The following is a 25,253-nucleotide window of genomic DNA, read 5'->3' as shown; positions in this document are numbered from 1 at the left end:
TTAATGTCTATCTCACCCACTAGAATAAAAGCTTCATAAAGGTACCATGTCTGGTTCTTTTCTGCTGTGTCTCTAGGGTGCAAATCACCAGACACATAGCAGATGCTCAATAAAAATAGCACCAAATGGGGCGGGCACGGTGGCTGACACCTGTAATCCTAGCACTTTGGGAGGCCGAGGCGGGTGGATCACCTGAGGTCAGGAGTTCGAGACCAGCCTGACCAACATCATGAAACCTGTCTGTACTAAAAATACAAAAACAAACAAAAAAGTAGCTGGGCATGGTGGCAGGTGTCTATAGTCCCAGCTACTCAGGAGGCTGAGGCAGGAGAATTGCTTGAACCCCAGGGGGTGGAGGTTGCAGTGAGCTGAGATCATGCCACTTCACTCCAGCCTGGGCAAAATAGCGAAACTCTGTCTAAAAAATAAAAAATAAAAAAATAAATCACCAAATGAGTAAATGAGAGAGTAACTTTTCTCTGCAGTCCCTCCTACTAATAGTAAAACGGTTCCTGCAGGATCAATAGGTTAGACTAGGTTTGTGGAAAGTAACTTTTTTCTAGTTCCATCCCTAAAATAAAAAGGTTGTCTCAAGGCAGTGTATTCTTGCAAACAATAAGGTCTTGTCCAGAGCACAAGTCTTCAGATGGGGATTTGGAAAGGTTAAAGAGAATCCTAGTTTTTGGGGTCAGCTATGAGGACCCAAGTTGGTGACCCTATATGGAACTCCCAATAGTATTCCAACATGAGGAACTCCTTTCAGGACAAACTGACAGAAACGTAAGATCCAGAGTATTTTCAAACTTCCCTGTGGCAATAAGGACAGGTCCCATATTGAACACTCTCCCATGGGTCATAGGCATAAACTTCGAAATCACTGGCTTATAACCAAGTGGAAGTGAAACAGTTAATAATAAATCCTAACTTCAGCCAATTGAAGATTATTATGCTGGATTTTCACAGAAAATGTCATAGTGCCCATGTTTCTGCTCAAGGAAAAAACAAAAACAAAATAGAACTCTACGCCATTAGAGTCTGTCTTCTCAACAAAGGGAGCTAATTCTAATCACATTCACTGATACAACAGGAGCAGACGATTGGTGTGGCAGAAAGAAGGAAACCCCAAGTGACTGAACCAAGGGGATGTTCAGGGTCGAGCCAGGCTGCAATATTTAGCACACAAAGAAAAGCTATTTCCAGGATAAGGACAGGTCCCATGCTGAAGATGCGGTGTGAAGAGGGCCAATTTTGCAGTAGGCAGTAAAAGACTGCAAAGCCACTATGATGTGACTCCAGTCCCCTCCTGCTGCTCGTGATTCTGGGTTACTCCCCAGGAGCAGAGCTTCATGGATAATGATGCTTTTGTGTCCCAGGTCACTCTGCCCTTATTATTTCTCACATGAAGTGTTGAGTGAGCCTGAAAAAAAGATGCACCTTCCCTTCTAAAGTCATGCTATCTATTTACTCAGCTCATGACTCTGCCTGGATACACAAGACTAATAACGGCCATTCTGTTTTATTCTAACTTCTTTCTTGGATACCAGCTGGTAAACACAGCCTTCTCTAACTATTCTTACAATCACAGAGTCTCATTAGCTGAGTGGATTTTCATGATTCTTGCTGGCAACCACCCAAAGCTACCACTTTGTCTTATCCTGAGTCCAATAGCTGGACTCCATCTTTTTCTTTTTCTTTTTTTTTTCTTTCTTTCTTTCTTTCTTTTTTTTTAAGACAGAGTCTCACTCTGTCACCCAGGCTGGAGTGCAATGATGTGATCTCAGCTCACTGCAACCTCCGCCTCCTGGGTTCAAGTGATTCTCCTGCCTCAGCCTCCCAAGCAGCTGGGATTACAGGTACCCACCATCATGCCTGGCTAATTTTTGTATTTTTGTAGAGATGGGGTTTCACCATGTTAGCCAGGCTGGTCTTGAACTCCTGATCTCAGGTGATCCACCTGTCTCGGCCTCCCAAAGTGCTGGGATTACAGGCATGAGTCACCGTGACTGGCCTGGATCCCATCTTTTTCTGTGGCTTCCTCGACCCCACCTCAATTTACTTTTCCCCATTCAAGTCTCTGACTTTGCTGTTGTAGATGAATCTCATTTCTTTCCTTCTCCAGCAGTTTTGAAGCCCATGTTTATTATTTCCTAATGCTTCCCTGTATGTTTTATTTATCTGTTTTTTACTTTTGTCCTTAAACAAAATATGACTCCTCTTTTCTTCTCTACCAGAGATGGCCCTGTAGGATCTCCCAGCAGCCGACGGTGAAGAAAGGACTGTCTTGACAAACCAACAGAAAATGGGCAAATACTTGAATAGACATCCTCCAAGGAGAATGTCCAAATAACCAATAAACATATAAAATGTGCTTAGTGTTGCTGGCCTCCAGGGAAGTCCAAATTAAAACCACAATGTACTACCACCACACACTCACCACAGTGGCTGAGATTAAAAGGGTGGAGAACACCAGGTATTGGTCTTAATGTTCATACACTGCAAGTGGCAGTATAAATTGGTACAACCACTTTGGAAAACTGTTTGGTAGTATCTACACAAACTAAACATATGCAGTTCCCTACAGCAACAAGTGCTTATGCCCATCTAAAAACATATTCTAGCATGTTCATTGCAGATGTATGATTGCCTCAAACTGGAACTACCCAATATTCATCAACCTAAGAATAGAAAAATAAATGGTATTATATTTTCACATGGAATATTACATAGAAACGGGAATGAATTATGCATGGCCTCATGCAATGTGAATGAATCTCACCAACAAGATGTTGAGTAATGGAAGCCAGACACAAAAACAATGTACACTATGTAATATCATTTACATAAAGCCCTAGAACAGGTAAAAACAAATCTGTACTGTTAGGAGTTATAACAGTGGTTACCCTTACTTATGAGAAGAGAGCTGGGTGCTGGTCGTACAGGTGTGTTCATTTTGTAAAATCCATCAAGTTGTACCATTATAATCAAGGCACTTTCATTGTTTTCTTTTTTGACACAGGGTCTCACCAGAGCACAGTGGTACCATCATAGCTCACCATAACCTCAAACTCCTGAGTTCAAGTGATCCTCCTCACTCAACCTCCAAGTAGTTAGGGCTACAGTCACATACCTACACATCTGGCTAATTTTTAATTATTTTTGTAGAGACAGGGTCTTGCTATGTTGCCCTGGCTGTTCTCAAACTCCTGGCTTCAAGGGATCTTCCTGCCTCAGTCTCCCAAAGCTCTGGGATTGCAGGCGTGAGTCACTGCTCCTGGCCACTTTTCAGGGTTTATGTTATATAGCATCAGGAGTCAGCTAACCTGGAGGTCCACTGAGATTAATATCTGTGGATGAGAAGTTCACTGGGACAGATGCTCTCAGGAACAGTATCTGTGAGAGAAGAAAGGCAGCGATGAGCACAGCAAGCAGGTGAACTGAGAGACAGTCAAAGGCCTCAGCCAAGCTCACTGGGAACTCGGGAGCTGTGATGGCTTTTCTGCTACAAACCCTGCCCTGTGGAAGTAGCCAGCAAATGATCCTTCCAGGTTATCTTAATTTGGGCTTTAAGGACTGGGTCTTTACATGTCCACATTGATTACATATCAATGTTTTAAGAAGTGTCTTCAAGTATTTGCAATTTAGTCAGTCCTTTCTTTAAAATTGTGGGCTACCACAGGGAAGGGGGAATGACCTTGAACCAGGCAGCTCTCTTTAGCAGAGGTCATCTATGGAGAGAGGCTCAGATGAGAGCTACTGACCACCAGCACTCCTAGCAGCCAGGTAAATGAGTGCCTCAGTCCAGAAGGAGGCCACAGCAACCAGTGCAAATGTGAATAAAAAGTTTAAAAACAAAGACTGTGTCTTGGACAATGAAAGAAGAATCAATTGAAAGAACAAATGAACATACGGGACACATAAGATGTACAGTGACCATATACTGGCACTGAAGCGGTTCTATTAACCACCAGTCATTTGTTTCATTATCCTGAACTCTGGGCCAAAGTGGGCTATTTCATTAGCTACTTATCATGAACAGACTCTAATATGTGTGTTTATTCCCATACGGCTTAGTTTCAAGAAGAATTTCCTGTGACTTGCCCAGATACTTATAACCCAGCAAGAGAGACTTTACTTATTAGTAGTGCATTGTGGAATTTCCCGTATACAATATGGCATTCCAAAGAGTGGTCGAGCACTTTCAGCCTTGCTGGCTACTTCCAAAGGGCAGGGCTTGCAAGCAACATTCCTGCTGTTCAGTACTGTGGCAAGGATAGCCCCATGTGCTCCAAAAGGACTTGGGCTGATCCGGTGGATTATTTACTAGAGTTGAGGCTGCAGTTTTCTGGAAGGCACAGATGACTGAGAGGTTGAAGAGCTCTCTTCAGTAAACATTGTGTTCCCTGTCGTGGCAAGGGGCCCATTGCGAAATCACGTTCCACTGGGTCTTGCTCTTCTCCCTGCCCCTGGACTGAATCATCTCTTTGGGTGGGAGCCCACAGTCACTCAATCAATCTTCCATACATTTATCCACTCCTTTTTCTCACAGGGGAAGGCTGGGCTGGGGACAGGCAGATTGTTGGTGAGTTTTAGCCACCAAGAATTCTTCTGCAAGGTGGAGAGGATCATATCACGGTGGCAAAAAGTAGCGTCTCTCTTTGTTCCAAGTTTCATCATAAACGTTTGCTGTATTAGTCAGGGTTCTCTAGAGGAACAGAATTAATGGAGTGTATATATATACATACACACACATATATATAAAGGGGAGGTTATTAAGTATTAACTCACATGACCACAAGGTCCCACAATAGGCCATCTGCAGGCTGAGGAGCAACGAGAGCTAGTCCAAGCTCCAAAACTGAAGAACTCTGGAGTTCAATATTCGAGGGCAGGAAGCATCCAGCACAGGGGAAAGATGTAGGCTGGAAGGCTAGGCTAGTCTAACCTATTCACATTTTTCTGCCTGCTTTATATTTGCTGGCAGCTAATTAGATGGTGCCCATCCAGATTAATGGTGGGTCTGCCTTCCCTAGCCCACTGACTCAAATGTTAATCGCCTTTGGCAGCACCCTCACAGACAGGCCCAGGATTAATACTTTACATCCTTCAATCCAATCAAGTTGACACTCAGTATTAGCCATCACAGTTGTGCTTTCCAACAACGGAGTTGAAACAGGAGCCAAGGGAGGCAGAACTGGGAGCTTGGCCAATCTTGGATGGAAGGGAAGTCTGCCTCTAGCTGTCCTCTTTCTCAAATTTTTTCTATGGAGTCCTTGCTTTCCTTTCTGTTCCCCAACTCCTCAGTGAAAGCCTAAGGTGCCCAGGGTGCTGTGGCTCTGCCAGTGGCTTTTCAGGGCAAAGCCAAATGAGAAGAGCACCACAAAATCAGATCTATTCCTCTCCCTACATTACCACCATCATTTCATTTGAGAGGTGTTAGTGGCTTATAGGAACACTGAGCCCTGGGGCCTCACATACCCCTAGTAGGCAATTACATAGAAGACTATAAAGGGATAGAGCAGCCCCATGGCTCTTTGTTAAAGCAGATTGCAAAGGGCTTCCAAGGTCACAGGGTTCATGGTTCAATCCCTTCCCAGGTAGCTCCAGAGTGTTTTATGTAACACTTAACTGTTCCCATACTGCAAGTGGACTTGGCAGAGACACTATAAAAGGCTGCCTGAGTGGATATTTATGGTTTTGTCTTCCAGAAAAGCCTTTCTTTCAAGGAAGTGCTGCTCCAAATTATTGGGACTATTGATTCACAGGACTCCTATGTCTTCAACACAGTAAACACATATGACCCAGAAGACCCATGGTAAGTCAGGAATCCATCTCCTTATCAACAGAAATTGGCCCAGGGATAGTATGTGATGTAGGTCAGACTACTTGGAATTCTGGGACAAGATATTTTATACTGGAGCAAACAAAAGAAGTATGCTTTCCTTTCTAATCAGTAACCTGTAAGAATTTGAGCCCAGAGCTTCTGTCAGCTGCACATACACACACAGGGAGAGAGAGAGGCAGAGAAAGACAGAGAGAAAGATGACAGAGGCAGAGAGAGAGACAGACCCCTGGAAGACAGCCTTTCAGGTTTATTCATCATAACTTCCTTATACTAGGATGAGAAGACATCCAAATGGGTACAGGGCCCATTTGTCCCAGTTTACACCTGTTATCCCAGCTTAATCATTAACTTTCTACCCCAGAAGTGTAGCTCTTTCAGTCTCAGAAGTGCCCCAGGTGGATGATAAATTATTTAATCATTGTTCCTGTTGCAATGTGGTTAACTAAAGAAATATAGCCTTTTTCTTTTCTCTTAAAACTGGTTCAAGCTGGTTTTCTGTCACACGCAAGCAAGAAACATTATGACTGATCTATCACTCCTTTCTGAATGAATCAGGCAATCTTCTCCACAGTACACCTTCTGAATCTGATTGCTTGCACTCTTGCTTGAATTCTTTGGCAGATGCCTGATTCTGTGTCTGGTGCTTGGTCTCCACTTCCTCTGTGGAACTGATACCGTGGGCTCTCCCAAGCTTACTCAACCACCATGTCCTAATCATGAGTTCTTTACTCCCTATGTCACCAAAGGCCACTATCGTCCACAGATTTCATCCAAAGGCTCTAAGGCCATGCTCAGAGAAGAAAGCAACCAGGACAGGCCTGGGGAACCACCTGGGTGAATAAACTTCAACTCTTTTCTATACCTTTCTATTCTTCTGCTCAAAATTCAAACTCCTGGAAGGGAATGTTAATTGGTATAGCTTGGGTATGGGACTCACTATTTTCACTAGGAGAGACTGGGCTACCATGATAGACATCTCACCAGAACTACACAAAATGAAAGAGAGGCAATTTACTCCCAAAATACAAGTGTTAGCAAAATAATAGGAATAGGTACTGGGGGATGAAAAATATATTCAACAATGTGCATTTAATAATTCAATAGTATAGCCAGCTATTTGTATGTCTATACCAATGAGAGTTGAGTGAACAATTAAAATATGTATGATTGGTGCTCAGAAGAATTGGAGTTGATCTTTCTGGAATAACCAAGAATCTCAAATATTATCACCCTGAGTGATAATTCAGCTAGTCCTTCTTTTTTTTTTTTTTTTTTTTTGAGATGGAGTCTTGCTTTGTCTCCCAGGCTGGAGTGCAGCAGAGCGATGTCCGCTCACTGCAAGCTCCGCCTCCCCGGTTCACGCCATTCTCCTGTCTCAGCCTCCCAAGTAGCTGGGACTACAGGTGCCCGCCACCATGCCCGGCTAATTTTTTTTTTTTTTTTGTATTTTTAATAGAGATGGGGCTTCACCGTGTTCGCCAGGATGGTCTCGATCTCCTGACCTAGTGATCTGCCCACCTCGGCTTCCCAAAGTGCTGGGATTACAGGCGTGAGCCACCGCGCCCAGCCGAGCTAGTCTTGATCTATTGTACATTTCCACTTTTCATAATCATGGCAAAGACATTTTGGGCTAGTATCTGTAGGAAGTTTTGGTGGTTTCTCTGACATCCTCATCCCTTGCCTCAAGTCTACCCTGCTGCATCCTCTCTATCCTAGGTGGCCCCCTTAACCCACATCACATGAAAGCTGGCTTCTAACATCCTCCTGTGGTTCAGTCTCCAGCTTGTGCCCTTTTCCTAGTGTAAATTCCGTGACTCTATACTTCTGCCCTTTCTCTACTTTTGGCTTCTGACCTCATGATTTGGTTTCCTATTTACAGCACATCTCACCACTCTGACCCTCCAGCACTCCCTCTAGAGCTTCATAGTGTGGTTCTCTAATTTCCCAACATCCTTAATCTGTAAAAGCTGGAGGCTAATACATAATTCAATCCTGAGTCCTTGTACCTTAGCATTGACCCTTGCGGGAGGCACCTTCAGTGCTTTGCCCTAAACTGATGAAAAATGTAGTGAACAAAAATACTAGTCCTGAAGTCAGAAACACCTGATTCACGTTCCAAGTCTGCCATCATTGTCACTGTGTAAACCTGGAACTTAGTCTTTCAGCAGAATAATGCCCTGTAGCTTTCCAGAAACTCTGCACACAGTTTTGCAGATGTGTTTTTGTTGTTGTTTTTTTCTTGTGTTTTTTTTTTTTTTTGATATGAAGTCTCACTCTATTGCCCAGGCTGGAGTGCAGTGGTATGATCTCAGCTCACTGCAACCTCTGCCTCCTAGATTTAAGTGATTCTCCCACCTCAGCCTCTCGAGTAGCTGGGATTACAAGTATGCATCACCACGCCTGGTTAATTATTGTATTTTTAGTAGAGGCATGGTTTCACCATATGGGCCAGGCTAGTCTCAGCTCCTGGCCTCAAGTGATCCACTTGCCTCAGCCTCCCAAAGTGTTGGGATTACATATGTGAGCGACCATGCCCTGTCCTCTTCCATTTTTCATTTTGTCTCCTAATGTATTTCCTCCAAATGCATTGTGTAGACTATGTTTTTTGGCTCCATCTACAATTCAGGTCCAATACCAGCACCTGGACTTGCTCGTGGATATATCTTTCTGCTGCCTAGGTGCTGACTTTTGGCTGTATTTCCCATCTGTCATCCTACATGAACCCCCCCAGCAGATACAACCTCTCCCAATGGGCTCCACAGTGCTGCTTCCATGTATAGTTTTTGCATCCTCACTCATATTTATGCTTGCCCCCATTGTAGCCAGCATCCCAGAGAGAGAGCTCAGCATTCAATGAGGGCTGAAAGAGGCTGCCAGAAGCTGATAAGGAGACATAACAGATTGTGAGTAAAAATGGGGAAGGAAACAGTAAAAGAGAGGCAAAGTCAGTTGGTGGTCATGGAGAACAAATGGCAAGGAGATCAAAAGGAAATAGCCTTGAACTTTAAGTCCTAGTGAGCATGAATTTTTAAAAAGGAAGCTTTACGTGAACTTAATCTAGAGTCTAGACATTTACTGTAAAGAAATGTTTCCACCAAAAAAAAAAGGAGGGTATTGAATGAGAACTTGTGTGAGCACTATTTTTATTTTTTGTGGTAGAATTCTTTTTGGAGTGGCAGGGGTTAGGAGCGGGGGAAAATAAGAGGCAGTCTCTGTTCACGCAAGGAGTGTAATCAGTCCTTACAGACCCTCCAATTGTCTGACCTCACCAGTTGCCAGATGAACCAATGCATTCTTTGTTTCTGGACTTAATCTTTTTCATGTTAAGAGGTTTACATCATCCAAAGTCATCCATGATGTAGTTGATGTGAACAGAAGCCATTTCCAACTAGTAAGAGAGTACTTCAGCCCCTGGTTGAAATTGGCTAAAGGGTGGTGTGTGCATTCTGCTCCCCCTTCAGACAACTGGGAGGGAGCTGGAATCAGGAAGCCCCCTAACAATTATGGGCCTTGTATTACGCAACTATAAATATGCACGGCCATTGAGCTGTTTTTGCTCTGGCGCTAATGATCTTGAATTGTTCACAGCTACTTTCTCTCCTGATAAAACTTTGGGGTAGTCAGTAACTTGGCTAGGCAGTCTTTCTAAGCTGGCTGGATGACACGTTCACCTAAGCAAAAACTCCAAAACATTCTTCTGGACTTCTAACTCACATAAGAAAGGCATAACACATCCAAGAATGAAGCAGTTGTCAGGAATTAAAAGACAGCAGCAACTCTCACATCCTGAATTAAGATGAATGCGTTTTTTCCTTCAAATGTGTGTGTATGAGTGTGTGTATGTGTTTGTGTGCACATGTGTGTCAGTGCAAAGTCCAGCTGTAATACAGAGCCCTGACCTTATGACTAGTTGTTTGCATGTTGGAGGTCAAAGGGGAGGTAAAAGATCAAAATTTAAGATGGAATTGGGCCAGGCGCAGTGGCTCACACCTGTAATCCCAGCACTTTGGGAGGCCGAGGCTGGTGGATCACTTGAGGTTGATCTCATCACAGGAGTTTGAGAGCAACCTGGTCAACATGATGAAACCCTGTCTCTACTAAAAATACAAAAATTAGCCAGGTGTGGCGGTGGGTGCCTGTAATCCCAGCTACTTGGGAGGCTGAGGTGGGAGAATAGCTTGAATTCGGGAGGCAGAGGTTGCAGTGAGCTGAGATCACACCACTGCACTCCAGGCTTGGCGACAGAGAAACACTGTCTAAAAAAAAAATTAAGGTGAAATTGATGAAGCATTGTGAGAGGTATTAGAAAATGATTACATGGGACTATGTACACAAAGTAAGTAATATACTTCATAATGTAGTGTGAACCAGAACATCTGAGACAGGTCTCAGTTAATTTGGAAAGCTTATTTTGCCAAGGTTGAGGACACATCCATGACACAGCCTCAGGAGGTCTTGCGACATGTGCCCCAGGTGGTTGGGGCACAGCTTGATTTTATACATTTTAGGGAGACATGAGACATCAATCAACATATGTAAGAAGTACATTGGTTCGGTCTGGAAAGGCAGGACATCTCAAAGCAAGGGCAGGAAGATTCCAAGGGAGAGGGAGCATCCAGGTCACAGATAGGTGAGACACAAATGATTACATCCTTTTGAGTTTCTGATTAGCCTTTCCAAAGGAGGCAATCAGATATGCATCTATCTCAGTGAGCGGAGGGGTGACTTTGAACAGAATGGGAGGCAGGTTTGCCCTAAGCAGTTTCCAGCTTGAGTTTTCCTTAGCGATTTGGGGGGACCAAGATATCTTCCTTTCACAGTATATAAAACACTTAGCATGTGTGTGGCACATCATAGACATTCCGTAACTATTGATATTGTCAGTGAGAAACTTTCTAGAGTCTGGAATCCTGAGGATTTGGCTTGATTCATTTTATGGTGGTTCGGTGACCTCAGATCTTGTAAAAAAAATAAAAAAGGTCTCTGCCTCTCCTCCATCCTTGGGGTAAACCCATACTTTCTTCCTTCTGAACTCTAAGAAAGACACCAGATTAAAGGTCTCCTGTCCTCCACCAGATGTCAGTCCGGCCTTGTGGGTATCTTAAGAAAGACCTAGGGAAAGAGATGACACAAGCTCGCTTCCAGGAATGAATGAAAAGAGAGTAGAATGTCTCTTACAGGCCATCTGAGAAAGGAGGCAAGAAACAGACTTCAGCAAGACTTCAATTCTAGGCCCACTAACATTTCAGGAAGGACGGGGGATATTTACAAATTTGCAGAAAGGTTTACAAACATATACTTTCATTAACAAATGCTCATCAAGAGGCTTTGTGCTGACCTTTTTAGGCCCTGGGCATATAAGGATTCATTGATGTAGTTCCAATTCTCTAGAGCTCCACGACTTGCCAGGTTACTTTTTGGTTGCCCACCTGTGGTGTTACAACTTAATATCTACCATAGCAAAGGTCTCCAGCAAATCAAGGAGTCAATCATTGTGTTGAATGAAATGAAACAAAATACATGGATAAAAACAAAGGGTCTTTGTTTGGTTTCCAGAATAAAACCTACAAAGGAATCTGAAAAATAAGCTATTACACTCCCAGTTTGGGAGCAAGGAAAACCCAGCAATGAACCAAATGACAGGTAGTGATGTTGAGAAGAAAGAGGAAAGCAGGTGGAATCACCAATGCCTGCAGAAGAAAAGCAAGGATGTAATGGCAGCCACCAAGTTACAGGAATGAGCCCTAGATCCCTGCTGCTCAGGAGGGGGCTGGGTGTGGTCCCCAACAGCAACACCGAGAAAGTGGGGTCCAGGCGCAGTGGCTCATGCCTGTAATCCCAGCACTTTGGGAGGCTGAGGCAAGGGGATCACTTGAGGTCAGGAGTTCAAGACCAGCCTGACCAACGTGGTGAAACCCTATCTCTACTAAATATACAAAAATTAGTCGGGTGTGGTGGCACATGCCTGTAATCCCAGCTATTCAGGAGGCTGAGGCAGGAGAATCACTTGAACCTGGGAGGTGGAGGTTGCAGCGAGCTGATATTGTGCCACTGCCTCCAGTCTGGGCGACAGAGTGAGACTCTGTCTCAAAAACAACAACAAAAGAAAAAGAAAGTGGGGTGCTTCCAAAGAGCAAGCTCTTGCTCTAGATTGTCTTCTTCCAGCATGTGCATGAGTGACCTTGTGCTTCTGGGCAAACAGGATAGTCCTAGGAGGCAGATGCCCTTAGTAGTCAATGACTGGGTCCCAAGCCTGGCCCCACGGCTTGTCCAGTATGTGACCTCGTACCACTGACTTAATCTTCCTAGAGAGCTGAGTTTCTTGCCTATAAAAAGAGGATTTTATTATAACCTACCTCATGGACTTGTTGTGAGGATTAAATGAGATTATCTGTAGAAAACATTTAGTAGAGGAGCTGGCATATATTTGGAGTGCAATAAATATTAGGTTTTACTATGAGTTATTTCAAAGACTGTTTCTGCGTTTATAAGGACAGCAAAACAGCACACTTACTGATTTAAAAAAGTCACTGATTTAAAAAATGTTCTATGATTTCATATTGTTATTTCCATTTATGTAATAAGTTGGGAAGTGAGCACCTACTGTGTGCAGGAAAATATGTAGAAAACAAACAAACAAAAATAATAAGTTGGGAGGGTGTGAAGTACTGATGAGAAGAAGGAAAGCAAAGAAGGTGGATGGGTAAGTAGGGAATTGAATGAGTGGATTGTCCTGTGCTCACAATAAAAAATAATACATACTTTAATGGCATGAGATGGTATACATGAAGCATGAAAACACTGGAAAGTTTTTAACATCTTGTGTAGTCCAGGATGGCCAAGAGAAAAACCTGAAAAAACGGGTTCTTTCTCTGACACAGACAGGCTGGTCTGACATTTGGTGAGTCCCATCTTCTTTAGAGCTTCTCACACTTGTTTCCCTCATTTTCTGCTGCTACATACCAGACCTGGGGGACTCTCTGCTCAATAATTAACCAGTCTTGGTATTTCCATGTCACACCATCCATGTGTTTTCTGGGTTCAGGAGCAGGGGCTAGTATTCTGCTTCCTTACCTTTCACAGCTGCAGAAATATCCAAATCTTTTAAAATCTGGGCTCACACTTACCCGCATATTTTCAAAATTGAGGTAACGGTCAGGTGCGGTGGCTGACACCTGTAATCCCAGCACTTTGGGACGCCAAGGTGGGTGGATCGCTTGAGCCCAAGAGTTTGAGACCAGCGTGGCCAACATAGTGAAACCCTGTCTCTACTAAAAATACAAAAATTAGCCAGGCATGGTGGCACATGCCTGTAATCCCAGCTACTTGGGAGGCTGAGGCAAGAGAATTGCTTGAACCTGGGAGGCGGAGATTGCAGTGAGCTGAGATCATGCCACTGCATTCCAGCCTGGGCAACAGAGGGAGACTCAGTCTCAAAAAACAAATAAATAAACAACAACAAATATTGAGATAACAGAGCATACATCTTCCCTCTCTCTTTCTTCCATCCTTGGGATTGAATCTCAAGAGATGTCAGTGGCCACCTATATTAAGTTTCGATTATGAATTGGCCTCTGTGGACCCAGTCATCTCAGACTTCAAGAAATTTAGTATTTCACTCCAAGGGAGAAAAGCACATTTTAGTATAAGATAGGGAGTCCCAAAAGGCAAAGAAAAATTCACATAAGCAGAATGACATGCAAAAGAAAAAGAGAGTTGTCAGGTCCTGGAACTAAGAAAATAGACACTTCAGCCAAGTTCTTTACAGAGCACGCCTTTATTTCGTCAGACGTACATGACAGCAGTCTGTGCTTCCACTCTGTGACCGCAGAAAGCTTGTGCTAACAGAAGCGCAGGGGGGTGGTGTTGCTTACGTAATTCTGGCATGAATCTCTAAAACCTGTAGACTTAGGAGGCTGCCCTCAAAAGACAAATAATGTCTTAATTAAGGTGTGTTTAGGAAAAGAACCTCCTTTGTCATCAAAACGAAGTCTTCAATATATCCTGAGAAAGAGTGTTTGCTGTATAAAATACTCAGTACATAAATGTTGATTACTTGGATTGCTTTTCTAACAGGCTGTAAAACTGCTGAGAGTCTGATAAGGTAATAAGTAGATAATATTAAGCAGTGTTTTAAAATTATTCTGTATGAAATTTTAAGTTTTAAAGGTTGTTTGGGAAGTTATTTACTTATAACTTCTAGTTTTAAAAGCTAGGTAGCTGAATAAGGATCCATTGCAAAATTATTTTTGCCTTCTGCCAATTTCCAGCCAGAAATCCAGGCTGGAGCGCAATGGCGGATCTCGGCTCGCAGCATCCTCCGCCTTCTGGGTTCAAGTGATTCTCCTGCCTCAGCCTTCCGAGTAGCTGGGATTACTGGCATGCGCCACCATGCCCGGCTAATTTTGTATTTTTAGTAGAGATAGGGTTTCTCCACGTTGGTCAGGCTGGCCTTGAACTCCCGACCTCAGGTGATCCACCCGCCTTGGCCTCCCAAAGTGCTGGGCCTGCCCAAAGGTGTGAGCCACTGCGCCTGGCCAGCAGAGCTACATTTTCTACCAACCCGTGAATCTCTTTCTCAGTACCTGAGGAATATAGGGAAAGCATCAGAATGGATGATTTCCTTTACCTTACTCAATTGAATATGGAGTTTATTATATGTATTTTTCTAATACTCATATTATTGTCTTATGACAATTAAAACAACTGAAATGCATATTGCCAGTGTATTAGTCCGTTCTCACACTGCTATAAAGATACTACCCGAGACTGGGTAACTTATAAAGAAAGGAAAGAGGTTTAATTGACTCACAGTTCAGCATGACTGCAGAGGCCTCAGGAAACAGAATCATGGCGGAAGGGGAAGCAGTCACCTTCTCCGTAAGGAGGCAGGAGGGAGAAGAGAAAGCAAATGGGGAAGAGCCCCTTATAAAACCATCAGATCTCATGAAAACTCACTCACTATCGCGAGAACAGCATGGGGGAAACCACTCCCATGATCCAATCACCTCCCTTTTTTGATATGTGGGGATTACAAATTCAGATGAGACTTGGGTGTAAACACAGAGACAAACCATATCACACTTGTATTATTGTCTTATGATAAGTAGAACAGCTCAAATGCATATTGCCGGTGAAGATATAAATGTATAGACAATGTAATGTTCTTGTGCATTTGTGTGGGCCTGCCAAGAAGACAGGTAATTAACATAGTATTAGTAATAACAATACCTACAGTTATTGGAGCACTACTGTGTGCCAGATACTGTACTAAAGCTTTACATGTATTAATTCATTAGCCTTAATAACAGGTTACTATACTACTTCATATGAGATGATTATCCCACTTAAAAATGAGAAACCTGAGATGCAGAAAGATGTGCGGATAAAAAGCACTGGACTGAGAATTTCTGAGCATGCATTTCAGTCCCAGCTACACATTAGTTGGTGTGAGTTTGGGGGCAAATCACTTCTCCAGAGTGCACTTTCTCTTTTGTTTAGTAGGTACGAAAACAAGAAAAACATTCAATTGTTGATTAGCTATTATGGGTCAGAGACAGGGATAAGCATTTTACACGCATCATCTAATTTAACCCTCACAGTAATCAAATGGAGTAGGTACTGTTATCCCCTTTTACACATAAGGAAACTGATGCCTGGTGAGGTTGAGTAACTGGATGTGCTCCTGTGTTACAGCAGGAATCTGAACCTGGACTTCATTTATTTATTTTGTTTTTGAGACGCAGTCTCGCTCTGTCGCCCAGGCTGGAGTGCAGTGGTGCAATCTCAGCTCACAGCAACCTCCACTTCCTGGGTTCAAGCAATTCTTCTGCTTCTGCCTCCGGAGTAGCTGAGATTACAGGTGCCTGCCACTGCTCCTGGCTAATTTTTGTATTTTGTTCTTGTTGTTTGTTTTTGTTTTTTTTGAGACAGAGTCACTCTGTCACCCCGGCTGGAGTGCAATGGCGTGATATCAGCTCACTGCCACCTCCACCTCCCGGGTTCAAGTGATTCTCCTGCCTCAGCCTCCCGAGTAGCTGGGATTACAGGTGCCCGCCACTACACCCAGCTAATTTTTTGTATTTTTAGTAGAGACGGGGTTTCACCATGTTGGCCAGTCTGGTCTCAAACTTCTGACCTCGTGATTCACCCACCTCGGCCTCCCAAAGTGCTTGGAATACAGGTGAGAGCCACCATGCCTGGCCTAATTTTTGTATTTTTAGTAGAGATGGGGTTTCACCATGTTGGCCAGGCTGGTCTCGAATTCCTGACCCCAGGTGATCTACCCGCCTCAGCTTCCCATAGTTTACAGGTGTGAGCCACCGTGCCTGGCCTGAACCTGGACTTTATGTTCTCAGAGCCCACGCTCGTAACCACAATGACCTTTATACTCTTGGTTCCTTTAGACTTCCTGTTTTCTCTGCCTGCAGTGCTCTTCTTCCAGATTTCTCTAGGGCTGGCTCATTCCCATATTTTAGACATTAACTCAGAACATCAGGTTTGCAGAGGCTTTTGCTCAGGGCTGTTGCCTTCCATAACTCAGAAGGTGCGGTTCTTATAGACTGTAATGTGAATGGTGCCTTGTTGGAATCGGAGACCCGGAAGCCCCATTTTTCATTCACCTCTCAGATGAAGCCTGGTCATTCTCTATCACTCATTTGGATTCATTTACTCCTTAGCACTTACCCCTGTCTAAAATTAATTATTTTATTTATATAACATACTTATTGTCTGTCTCCCCCAATAATATGCAAACTTCATAAAGAAAGGGATCTGTCTTACTTACTGCTGTTGGCCAAACATTAAGTGACTGGTCATAGCAGGCACTTAATAAATCATTTGTTGCATGTTCCTGAATATGTCACACCAATTCCTAATAATCATGGCCTCACTCTAGTCACAGAGCTGTAAGATAAATGTTTCAAGACATCCTGAATATTATAAAGACAGTGATGTAGTAAGTTAGGATGGCAAACTACTTCTTAGGGTTTCTGTGCTTTCAAGTTTACTAGCTTTGCAACAATGTAGAATCCTTAGTATCAATGACAAAATAAACACCCGTTTGATCAAAATTAAGAAGTTTCAAATCTCAAGTGTTGGAGAAGATATTGATTACTATACATCTTCCCCCACCCCCACTTTTTAATTTTTTTAGATGGAGTCTCACTCTGTCGCCCAGGCTGGAGTACAGTGGTGCGATCTCAGCTCACTGCAACTCTGCCTCCTGGGTTCAAGTGATTCTCCTGCCTCAGCCTCCCGAATAGCTGGGGCTACGGGCGCCCGCCACCACATCTGGCTAAGTTTTGTATTTTTAATAGAGACGGGGTTTCACCCTGTTGGCCAGGCTGGTCTCGAACTCCTGACCTCAAGCGACCCACCTGAGTCACTTGAGGCCTCCCGAAAGTGCTGGGATTACAGGCATGAACCACTGCGCCCAGCCTATGCATCACTTTTATGTTTTACTTCAACCAATTTGGAGGCTAGTTAGATGTGACTTTGTAAAGCTGAGCATTCACATTCCTTACGACTCAGCAATTTTTCTCCTAAGTGGATTCCTAAGGGAAACTCCTTCACTTGGACCCCCGGGAGATGCTATGAGGATGTTCACAGTAACCCCACTTATGACAACAAAAATGGAAACCACCCAAAAGCCCATAGACAAGAAAACAGATAAATAATTGGTGGTCTGGAAATTTATGAAGCTGTGATAAATGAATGAATCACAACTATACACAAACATCTGAAAGAAACTTAATAATACTAATACTGGATGAAAACAACCAAGTCCTAGAAGATTATATAAAACTTGGTGCTGTTTTAACGAAGTTCATTTTGTAAAAACATAAACAACCCTTAGGAACAAAAAAAGCAAGAAACTTATAAACTCAATGTTCATCACTGTGTTTTCCTTGGATGAGGAAAAGTGGCTGGGAAAAAGAATACAGGTAAGTGTAAATTATTATCTGTATTCTGGTGCGCAGGTTGGATAGAGGTTTCTAGCATTAAGCCACCTGTTTTAACACCATGATTTTTTATTTCCTCCTATATGTGGAGAATTCTAGGATTCAGGCTAAAAGGTGACTCTTGAAGGATTATCTGGGTCCAAGGGCATGTCTACTCATTTTTTATTCATAGTGCCTGTATACAATGTCCAGCACAACCCCAGTCCTCAGTAAGGTTTCCTGAATGAAAGAATGAATGAGTGAATAAATTACAGAAAGTTCAAAAATATTTTTGGTTAATGTTGAGTGTAGTCTGAATAATCTCTCACCCCAATACTTTACAGTAACCCATACACACATGAAATATCGGGAAAAAATTTAACATTCTCCCAGAGTAGCAGACAATCACACAGTATTTTTCCACATAGAATATTCTGTTATACCCATCAATACTGACCTAGGTAGGGAGAAAATAATTCTGAATCCAGCAGAGTACCAAAAAAGCTTTTTAATGCACTATTTGTTTTCCAGGCAAAAGATCTTCAGAAAATATCCATCATTAAGTAGACTTACAAATGGCACTTTTGGCTACATAGGAGAATCAGATATGAGACCCATGTGTTTTTTCTGATAAGCTAGTAGTAGGTCAGCTTTATAATGCAACCCTTTCTTAGGATAAAAAATGGCTAATTTGTTTTGAAAGACAGGAAAATCTGAAACCCTAAAGTCATTGTTTTAAAAAATGTGGGCCAGCTGCAGTGGCTCACACTTGTAATCCCAGCACTTTGGGAGGCCGCGGAGGGTAGATCACAAAGTCAAGAGATCGAGACCATCTTGGCCAACATGGTGAAACCCTGTCTCTACTAAAAATACAAAAAATTAGCTGGACGTGGTGGTGCGTCCCAGCTACTCAATGGGTTGAGGCAGGAGAATTGCTTGAACCCGGGGGGCGGAGATTGCACTGAACCGAGATCATGCCACTGCACTCCAGCCTAGTGACAGAGCAAGACTCCATCTCAAAAAAAAAAAAAGTAAGCATTTATTTCACGCTATACACCTATGTGTTTTCATACAATAATTTTAAGTATTATGGTATACATTTTCATAAGAGAAGCAAGTAAATCTCAACATAATTTTAAAATAAAGATATATATTAAGTATCTTTATTATTTATTAATGCATTTGACAATACCATATGCTGTCTTTGATGACAAGTTTCATTTTGGTACATGGTAGATTTGTCCTTTTGGTACTGAATTGAAGAAAAAACATGTTACACCTGAAATTCTGCCTTAAGTGAGTAAAACCATGGCCAACTACATCAATACATGTCAGTCAACTAGCAAAATTGAAATGTTTTAGTCATTCTGATTTATTTATAATAAAAACGAAACAAGATTAATAGTCAACAGGAGAGAATAGTTAATATCATCAGTTTAAAACTGGTCTTTTTATTTTTTTCAAGATAGTGTCTTGCTCTATTGTCCAGGCTGAAGTGCAGTGGTGTGATCACAGCTCACTGCAGCCTCAACCTCCCAGGCTCAAGCTATCCTCCCTTCTCAGCCTCCAAGCAGTTAGGACTACAGGCGTATGCCACCACGCCTGGCTAATTATTTACATTCTGTAAAGATGGGGTCTCACTCTGTTGCCTAGGCTGGTCTCAAACTCCTGGTCTCAGCCTCCCAAAATGGTGGGATCACAGGCGTAAGCCACTGCACCCAACCTAAAATAGGACTTACAGCAGATTACTTATACCGCATATTCAAAAGAAAATAATATTTGGAAATGTAAGATATCAGTCTGAATAGAAAACATTTTTAATATTAATTCCTGTCTCTCCGATGCAGCCACCTTTCACATGATAGTGTGAAGTTGATCACATCTGATCTATGCAAAAATGGGTATCTTCTTCATGTTATCCACCGTTTCTCAACTAGTCTCTATATTAATTTACACAATTATTTCACAGAGATTAATAAAACATCAGACAATAGAATCAACCCAAAAGGCAACAGCATTTTTCTTTCTACAAGGGAACAGGGCTTTCAATGTGCACATCCTATGCTAATGAAGAAACAGAAACTACTTTCATCTCCATAGCAAAAACATAAACACAAATGCCTGGAAATCATGGTTTCTTTTAAAGGGGTCAAATAAAGACATTTCAGAGGTTCTCAGTGAGTGAAACCTCATGCACAATACACTTTCCTATTTGAAGATTATACACACACACACATATATATGAAATAAAAGCTATTAGAAACACTGCTTATTGTTAATTTAGGATAAATCTTGGTATTACATTTAGAAACTGGAATTTTACATTTCAAGCAGAACAATTGTGAAAATATCAGGCAAAATACTTTTTTTTAAAAAAAGATATTCAGCAACGAAAGGCTTGAGTCAATTAAAATATATTCCCCCAGCGTCAAGGTACATGGCCCCACTTTCAGCTTATGAATACTCCAAAACCAAAGGCTTATTTTGGCCACATTACCATCCACTGCAGAAGGCTATAGTGTAACAACTATAAGACTGGAAGGCAGAAGACTGGCATCTGGCACAGGCTCTGACCCAACAAGCCTCATGAGGTTGGGCATGCCATGAAACCATTCCACACCTGTATCTTCATTAGCCCAGTGAAAAGACGAAGCAGGCAGGCATGGTGGCTCATGCCTATAATCCCAGCACTATAGGAGGCCAAGGCAGGCAGATCATTTGAGGTCAGGAGTTAGAGACCAGCCTGGCCAACCTGGTGAAACCCCGTCTCTACTAAAAATACAAAATGGGGCATGGTGGCACATGCCTGTAGTCCCACTACTCAGGAGGCTCAAACAGAATTGCTTGAACTTGGGAAGTAGAAGTTGCCTTGAGCAAAGATTGCGCCACTGCACTCCAGCTTGGGCAACAGAGCGAGGCTCCATCTCAAAAAATAAAAAAGACAAAGCTGTGCTCTATGTGGCCCTGTGTAGCACAATCATTTTGGGATTCTCTGACTTGGAAGTTCTTATTAGGCAATAAGCTTTATTCACAACTTAATTTTACAATTCTACCCAAAAGTTGGCCAGTAATTTGGTAGAATTTTACAAGTACGAGTAATTTGGTAGAATTTTGGGTAGAATTTTATAATTCTGTCCAAAGATTGGCCAGTAATTTGCATCTGGATAGCTAAAAAGCTTTCGATAGGGCTTTATTCAACAAATAGTGGGTACCTACGCTTAGTGTATACCTACTCTTAGGACTTTATTCAACAAATAGTGAGTACCTACTCTTTGTGGATTGGAAATGACTACAAATTCTTTGAAGCTCCTTCCATCAAAAGGTGGGCTTTATTTCCCTTGATTCTGGACTAGCTTTCAAGTCAAGAGAAGACCTTGTACTTTCTGTTCTCACCCTCTTCAATCTCAGATCTCAGCCTGGGCTGGTCATGGGGAAAGGCCATGGGGAGTAGAACTAAGGAATCTCAGCTGACAGCCCCAGCCAACTTTGAGACACAAACATGAGGCCAGTCAAGGTCAATCAGCCTCCAACCAATCTGCTCACTAACCACAAAGGTGTGTGGAGTCCCAACTGGCACCCATGGAGCAGTGGTGGATCATACCGGCAGAGCTCTGCCCAGATTGCCAGCCCACAGGATTATAAGCAAATAAATGGTGTTGCTAAAGGCCATTATTGGAGGTGGGTTTTTTTTTGTTTTTTTTTTTTAAGTCATGATTTGAGATGTGTTTTTGCTGCTATTTTTTTATTTTTATTTATTTATTTTTTTGAGACAGAGTCTCACTCTGTTGCCCACTCTGGAGTGAAGTGGCACAATCTTGGCGCACTGCAACCTTCACCTCCTGGTTCAAGCAATTCTCCCACCTCAGCCTCCCAAGTAGCTGGGATTACAGGCGTGCACCACCACGCCCAGCTCATTTTTTGTATTTTTAGTAGAAATGGGGATTCACCATGTTGGCCAGGCTGGTCTCGAAATCCTGACCTCAAGTGATCCACCCACTTCGGCCTCCCAAAGTGCTGGGATTACAGGCATGAGCCACTGTGCCCAGCTGGGTTTTTATTTTTTATTTACTTATTTATTTTTTTGAGTTGGACTCTCACTCTATTGCCCAAGCTGGAGTGCAATGGCACTATCTTGGCTCACTGCAGCCTCCGCCTCGTGAGTTCAAGCGATTCTCCCACCTCAGCCTCCTGAGTAGCTGGGATTACAGGTGCATGCCACAACACCCAGCTAATTTTTCTATTTTTTAATAGAGACATGGTTTCACCATGTCGACCAGGCTGGTCTTGACCTCCTGGCCTCAAATGATCCACCTGCCTCAGCCTCCCAAAGTGCTGGATTACAGGCATGAGCCACTGCGCCCCACCCTTGAGGTGGGTTTTTAGACAACAGTGGAGAGCTGACACACTACTCTGTGGCAGGAATTGTGCTAGGTGAAGAAAATACCCTGGATACTAAGACACAGCCCCTGTTCTGCAGATGATTAGAGTCTACTTAGGCAAACAGACATGTAACAGGGGAATTTCAAAGTAAATGTCATCAGTGCTCTAATGGGGCACAGGGAGGACTTAAGGATCCATGTAAATTTAGAGAAGAGGCATCAATCCTAGAACTGGTGAGCCGGTGAAGGCTTCTCAGAGGAGACAATTTCTAAAGGGAATTTACATGAAGAAAGAATTTTCCAGGAAACAGTAAGACAGAACATTCTTCTTTCCACGAAGAAGAAAGTATGTGTGCAAAGGCTGGAGGGAGTGAGACAGGGTCCCCAGGGAAGTAAGGGTAGTCATTTTAATTGCTATGTAAAGATGTCAGGGGTGGGCTGGAGGAGTAGCTAAGGGAAAGCTCCCATGACCTTTGGCTTTTGAACCTAGGGTGAAGGGAACCAAAGAAGGAAATACTCTCTCCCTTCTTTCCTTCCTTCCTCACGGCCAAGAGGAGATCTGTGTGCAATAGATACAGAGAGATGCTTCTCTGGTGCTTAGGGTTGGGTAAAGGGAAGTTCTATTATGCCAGGGTCCAAGATAATGGGTAAAGCAGGCAAGAAGAAGACACCATTTCTCAAAAGGAGATACCATTTCTCGAAAGGTGTTCCTTCTTCTTTTGTCACTTAATGAATACCTGAGCACAGAAAGCATTTAAGACTCATCTTTTAAAGATGCTATAAAAAATTTTTTAAGCCAGTGGTAAAGTTTCCCACTTTATTAGTTTTGTGGCCTTGGGCATATGACTAACCACTTTACAAGTCAGTTTCCTCATTTGTAAAATGGAGATAATGACCGTATTGACTTCATAGGTCAATAAGGACAAATGGCGTAAAGTCTCAGCACAGAGCCTGGCTCAGAATAAACCCTCAATATAAGGTCCTTAAATGAGGAAAAGTTGAGGGGAGTAACATGGGATTTAGCGTTAAACTGTGTTTACAGTCAGTCTATTTCACTTAGTAGTTCCTGCAGCCGTGTGAATTTACAGACCATTTTAAAACTTGCTCAGACTTACCTTCCACATCTGAAAAATGTGGATGCTAATATCTACCTTGCAAGGTTGTAATGAGAGTTAAAGGATATCATATATATTAAATGCACAGTCTGCCATACCATACAAACGCACACCCACACAGAGGTGACAGTATTTCTCAAATGTATATCAACAGTATTACTGTTAAGACATTCTCTGTCACTCCAAAATCCTATTCTTGACTAAAGCTACAAATCAGAAAAGTTGGATCACCAGAAATATATATATATAACATATTTAGCATGGTAGGTCCATTCCGCCAGTACGTATACATTATGATAACATAATGAAAAAAATGACTGTGGTACAATTCTCATATTTTATTTTGTTAATGCATGATAAAAAATTAACCTCATAATTCAGATCCATTATTTGGAATGAAGAATTTACTATTCCCTGACTCCCTAATTTGGCACTTTGAGGAATTTCCTCTGCACACCAAGCCCCAAAATGCACTATTTTCTAGACCAAAAATGAAAACATGCATATATACAAGTGAGCTGAAAAGTTACAACACAAGATGATCATTTTGGTGAAAAATAATCCCCCCAAATAAGCAGCATGTCATGTCCTTAGAATATGTTACCCTAGAAAGCTAGTAAAAATTCAGGCTAAGGAGGCAACTTAGAGTTCAAGTTTTATCACATATCAGCAAAGTTTTAGACTTCCTTTAAAAACAGACACCTTCAAAGTGAAATCTTGCCAGAAGGGTTGATTTTTAATAATGTGTATATACAAACTTCTCTATTTTAACATTCAACATATTCAGGATTAATTCTAGAAAGATGCTATAGCTGATTTATAAAACAAAATGATTTAGGATCAGAAAGAAAATAGGGGCACACAATTTTATGTAGTCTCTCCCTAACTACCCCCACCCATAGCATCACAAAGTTTTTTTTGTTTGTTTCTTTTTTTGTTTGTTTGTTTTTGCTAATGCCACAATTGAAACCTGTATTAACTTAAAAGTTGACACTAAAGGCAGGAATTAAGAAGTCATCTTTTATGGCTTTTAAGCACTTGAATGCTTTAGAATCCCCTTGAAAATGCTAGTGAGCAGGTCTTATTCCTTTAAATGTTGCTTTGATTTGAATCTTGGTGAAATCTAGGTTCCCTATTAAATAGTTGCATGCTAATTTTAGAGAAAGTACAATTTAAAACCTTTAACAACTACTCTATTGACTCTGAGGAAGGGGACTTTAGATGTGGCTGTTTGTGCTAGAGAAGCATTTCAACACACTAAGATACAAAACAATGCAAACTAAGATAAAAAACAACGAATGAGAACTACAAATAGAAATCTAGTAAGGCAGTTCTATCATGTAGGAAAACGGTTTCCCAAATGTTTTCTACACTGACATTTTTTAAAAAAGATATGATACCCGGTTCTTCCACATTCAGTGTATAAAACTCAACTTTAGACATGTATGTGCGGAGAAGATTCGTATGTCCAAAACCATCCATTTGCATGGAAATCTTGCCATTGCATTGCTTTGTGTCATTCTGGCTTCGATCACCCACAGGCCGCTGGAGGGCTGGGAGGCCCAGGAGCTCAGCACTCTAACTCCTCCATGACTTCCATGACAATCGTCCGTGGGCCCGTCAGAATCAGATTGCTCACGGTCCGGTAGTCTACGTGCAGTACGTTAAGCCCATTGACAGAGACGACAAACTGACAGACCTAAAGGAAAGATGCAAAGAAAGAGCATCTACTGTAGCACCTGGTTTTGCACAAAGCTTTAATAAAGACGGTGTGTAGTCCTAGCAGGTAACTTCATTCTTAAAATATCCAAATGTATCCAGCTGACGACTCCAAAATTCAATAACTTCCAAGGAGCTACACGTTTTCTGGAAGGCAGCATTATAATAATAATAATAATAATAATAATAAATCATCTTAGTGTTTTACAAAATTGGGCTTAAATCCTAACTCAGAAACATACTAGCTTTAGCTAGG

The 25,253-nt window shown here is 42.2% G+C and overlaps 1 protein-coding gene and 1 long non-coding RNA gene across 3 annotated transcripts in view; both read right to left on the bottom strand.

Annotated features, from left to right (window-relative positions):
• Positions 1–20,823: 20,823 nt before the first annotated feature.
• Positions 20,824–21,570, bottom strand: LOC112630462. The gene is made up of 2 exons (XR_003120874.1): positions 21,050–21,570; positions 20,824–20,996 (listed from the first exon to the last, which is right to left on the bottom strand). It is a non-coding gene; the product is annotated as an uncharacterized LOC112630462 (long non-coding RNA).
• A 2,031-nt stretch (positions 21,571–23,601) lies between these two features.
• Positions 23,602–25,253, bottom strand: part of DEPTOR (DEP domain containing MTOR interacting protein) — a 185,193-nt gene continuing 183,541 nt past the window's right edge. For both annotated transcript variants that reach the window (XM_025393855.1, XM_025393856.1), the window contains one exon: positions 23,602–24,977. In XM_025393855.1, coding sequence (XP_025249640.1) covers positions 24,849–24,977 — 129 coding nt within the window. In that variant the 3' untranslated portion in view covers positions 23,602–24,848. The remainder of the gene's footprint in view (positions 24,978–25,253) is intronic.

The sequence above is a fragment of the Theropithecus gelada genome, chromosome 8 (assembly GCF_003255815.1).
Source record: "Theropithecus gelada isolate Dixy chromosome 8, Tgel_1.0, whole genome shotgun sequence".
Classification (NCBI taxonomy): domain Eukaryota; kingdom Metazoa; phylum Chordata; class Mammalia; order Primates; family Cercopithecidae; genus Theropithecus; species Theropithecus gelada.
This window is presented reverse-complemented; position numbering and strand designations above follow the sequence as displayed.